The 3,990-nt window shown below is 36.8% G+C and overlaps 1 protein-coding gene across 1 annotated transcript; it reads right to left on the bottom strand.

Annotated features, from left to right (window-relative positions):
* Positions 1 to 454: 454 nt before the first annotated feature.
* Positions 455 to 1,034, bottom strand: LOC121491553 (60S ribosomal protein L17-like). The gene has a single exon (XM_041756583.1). It carries the CDS (start codon positions 1,001 to 1,003, stop codon positions 455 to 457), a length of 549 nt encoding a protein of 182 aa, XP_041612517.1. The 5' UTR covers positions 1,004 to 1,034.
* Between the last annotated feature and the right edge of the window lie 2,956 nt (positions 1,035 to 3,990).

The raw sequence follows: 3,990 nt of genomic DNA, 5'->3' as shown, positions 1-3,990 counted from the left end.
AAAAGAATGTAAGTAAATCACCATGCCTTGAGTCAGAAATAACCAGTTAAGTTTCTTTTGTTAAAGATACCCACATATTTTAAAACTTACCACCAACAATTTTGAACTTTTTTATTTGGAAAATTTTAGATATATGGTATACACAGTGGAGAAAATATAATGACCCTCCAAGTATCTCTCATTCTGTGTCATTTTTATTTCAGCTATTCCTCCAACTTTCACCTTTATTATCATTTTTATTTGTTGGAGTATTTTCTTCCCCCCCGCCATTGGAGTATTTTCAATCAAATTCCAGACATCATGTCATTTTATTAAATTATATTGAGATTATATTAAGATACCTATTTGAAAATATTTAGTTATAATGATGGAAAATATTTTGACTTTTCATGTAGAAGTCTTTTTTTTTTTTGTTTTCGTTTTTATTTTTGTTTGCATTTATTCTATGCAGAATTTACTCCCGGGCCATAAGTTTTTGTTTCTTCAGTTTCTTCTGGGATATCTTTTTCTTCTGTGCAACCTCTGGTTTAGGAACAATCTGCTCTTTTTCAGTAAGAATCATCTCAGTGTGGCAGGGAGAGCTCATGTATGGATTAATCCGGCCATGAGCCCTGTAGGTTCTACATTGCATCTTGGGGGCTTTATTCACCTGGATGTGCTCAGTGACTAGAGAATCTACATCTAAACCCTTAAGTTCAGCATTACTCTCTGCATTTTTAAGCATGTGCAGTAAAAATTCAGCACTCTTCTTGGGCCACCGACCCTGTGTCCAGCCCCACTGTTTGACCTGTGTACACCTACCAACTCCACCATTGTAGCGACAGAATGGCACACACTGCTTCTGCAAAATGACATCTTTCAGATACTTGGTGGCTTTTCGAATACGCACACCCTTGATGGCCAGGGCAGTTTCACGTGTGTTCTTAAAGTGAACACGAAGATTTGAACCTCTCGACTTGCGTGATTTTGTAGGGTTTTCTGGGTCCAGCGAGTAGCGAACCATCACCAGAGGTCACCTCAGGCCGCTCGGGGGAAGAGCTCATGTAGAAGTCTTAATTTTAAAAATACGATATATAGTTAAATACATATTTTATTTGTTTTATAAAATTTTATTTATTTGTTCATGAGAGACACACAGAGAGAGGCAGAGACATAGGCAGAGGGAGAAGCAGGCTCCCATCAAGGAGCCGGCTGGGGGACTCAATCCCAGGACCCTGGGATCATGCCCTGAGCCAAAGGCAGACACTGAACGAGCCACCCAGGTGTTCCCCAATTTTATTTGTTTTATTTTAGAATTCCTTCCTTCATTTCAAAGAAAACTCAGATGGGAGCTGGGCATTTAATAATGATTTCTGTGACTATAAGTAAAATGTATATGTATGCAGCCTGTGTCATATCATGCTGTTTTCTTCTCAGGATTCTGTGGGACTGCATGGGCCACTCTCTGGGTTTTTTTTCTTTTCCCTTCCTTTGCAAGAGCTCTTCAAAATGGCAAGCAAATAAATGCCTTTTTTTTTTTCACTTCTCTGAATGATAGAACCTGAAAATGATGGATATAAAAGGACAGACTGTGATTTAATGTAGTGCCTTTTCTAATTCAAATGACAGCTAACTTTTCTGAGCTGAAGTCCACCCGCATCTTGGTAATAGCCTTTACAGCATGAGTAGATTATAATATATCATGGCTTATAGAGAAGTCTATACATTAGTTCCAGAAATGTGGCTAGGAAATATAATTAATGTTCCTAGTTGCATGGAAGTATATATAATCCCCAACAACTGAGGCAAAGCCGAGTTATTTATTTCTATATTGACAGCAACTCTTTTTTTTCTTAAGTACCTATTTTCTAGGTAGCATTTAAATCTGCACTGCATCTTAATAAATTCTTCATATTTTTTTTTGTAGACTGTGCAGGATGTGAAAGCTTTTTCTCCTTTTATTAATGAGGAGTACATGGTGTTTTCAGGAAACTCTGGTGTGATAAATCCCTTATATTATTCAGTGCCTCTCTTTTAGACAGAGTCCCATCAGGAAAATCTCTGGAGTGATAGTATCTGGAGGACTGAGCTGGAGAAGGGGCTTGTAGGGAGGATGCTCCTAAGTATCTTTATGAGAGGAGCTGAGAGGTAGCAATTGAAGTGGAAAGAGGATTCAGAGGCTTGATTGGAACCTGCATTTGCATAGCAAAAACATTTTCCTTGTATAAATATCCAGTGTGGCTGGACTGCTGTAGACTTGGGCTATCCAACATGTGGCTTTTGAGCACTTGAAATGTGGTTAATTCACATTAGAAATGGTCTAAGTGTAAAATACATGCAGGTTTTTAAAAGATTTGTAATGAAAAAAGGAATGTAGAATATCTCAATAATGTCTTACACAAATTGCATGTTGAAATTATAGAGATTATAAATATATATATATACATATATATATTTTAAAATATAGACTTTATTTTTTAGAGTAGTTTTAGATTCACATCAAAATTGAGCAGAAAGTACAGAGAATTCTCATATATTCCCCTCTCCTCCACACAACACACAGCCACCTTGCCATCAATGTCCTGCATCAGGGTATTACAGTTGGTATAACTGAACCAATATTGACACATTTTTTATAAATTTATTTTTTATTGGTGTTCAATTTGTCAACATATAGAATAACACCCAGTGCTCATCCTGTCAAGTGCCCACCTCAGTGCCCATCACCCAGTCACCCCCACCCCCTGCCCACCTCCCCTTCCACCACCCCTAGTTCGTTTCCCAGAGTTAGGAATATTGACACATTTTTATCATCAAAGTCCATAGTTTTTATCAAGGGTCACTCTTGGTGTTGTACATTCTATAGGTTTTGACAAATGTATAATGACTTGTATCTGCCATTATAGTATCACACAGAGTAGTTTCACTACCCTAAAAATCCCTGGTGCTTCACTTATTCACCTCTTTTTCTCCTCAAACTCCTGGCAACCCCTGATTCTTTTACTGTCTATCATCTTGTCCTTTCCAGAGTGTCATATTGTTGGAATCATACAGAAGCCTTTTCAGATTGGCTTCTTTCACTTAATAATAGACATTTAAGCTTCCTTCACATCTTTTCATGGCTTGATAGCTTATTTCTTTTTTACACTGGATACTATTCCAATATGTGAATCTACTATAATTTATCTTTTTTTTTAAAGATTTTATTTATTTATTCATGATAGTCACACAGAGAGAGAGAGAGAGGCAGAGACACAGGCAGAGGGAGAAGCAGGCTCCATGCAGGGAGCCCGACGTGGGACTCGATCCTGGGTCTCCAGGACCGCTGCACCACCCAGGGATCCCTTATTTATCTTTTTAAAAGTGATAATATTTTAACAAAAATATATTAATAACATCTATTATTAAAATTTTTACTTGCTCATTTTTAACCTTTGTAATATGGCTTCTAAAATGAAATTGTATACACTGCTTACATTAAATTTCTACTGAACAGCGCTGCTTAGACTTTGGTAAAATGATGTTGTTGGTAGTTTATCTACAAAACCATCTTCTCATTCCAACACCTGCCTAAATTTTGCTGCCTACTACAAAGAGCATTCTCCTTCTCTAGGACTTGTCTGCTTTGGATTGGTTCCTTTCTGTTGCCCCCAAACTACTTGGGATTACCATTGTCCTGTCCCTACCTTTCCCAACAGAGACTTATGTTATTTAATTCATTGTGTCAGGAAGGTGACAATTGATGAATTAAGTCCTTGAACACTGTACTAGGTTATCTGGAGCATATTAGTTATGGTGTCTTTGGCCAAGTGGCTTACAATAAAAAGTTTTTTGAGGAAGATCTGACACAAAGCCTTAGGAATTAACTTTTTTTTTGTCAGAAATCTTTGAATTTATTTTACTTTACACATATATAAGTGACTAATTTGTTAAAATTGCCTCTAAAAGCTAATTGGAATGAGAATCTGTTGTATTATAATCTGATTTATTCCTCTTTATGTTAGATCTGTT

The sequence above is a fragment of the Vulpes lagopus genome, chromosome 5 (genome assembly GCF_018345385.1).
Source record: "Vulpes lagopus strain Blue_001 chromosome 5, ASM1834538v1, whole genome shotgun sequence".
NCBI lineage: Eukaryota > Metazoa > Chordata > Mammalia > Carnivora > Canidae > Vulpes > Vulpes lagopus.
The sequence above is the reverse complement of the archived record's forward strand: the minus strand, read 5'-3'. Positions and strand labels throughout refer to the sequence as shown.

Coding starts and splice junctions, on each gene's coding strand:
- LOC121491553 (XM_041756583.1), bottom strand. CDS start 1,003: ATGGTTCGCTACTCGCTGGACCCAGAAAACCCTACAAAATCACGCAAG.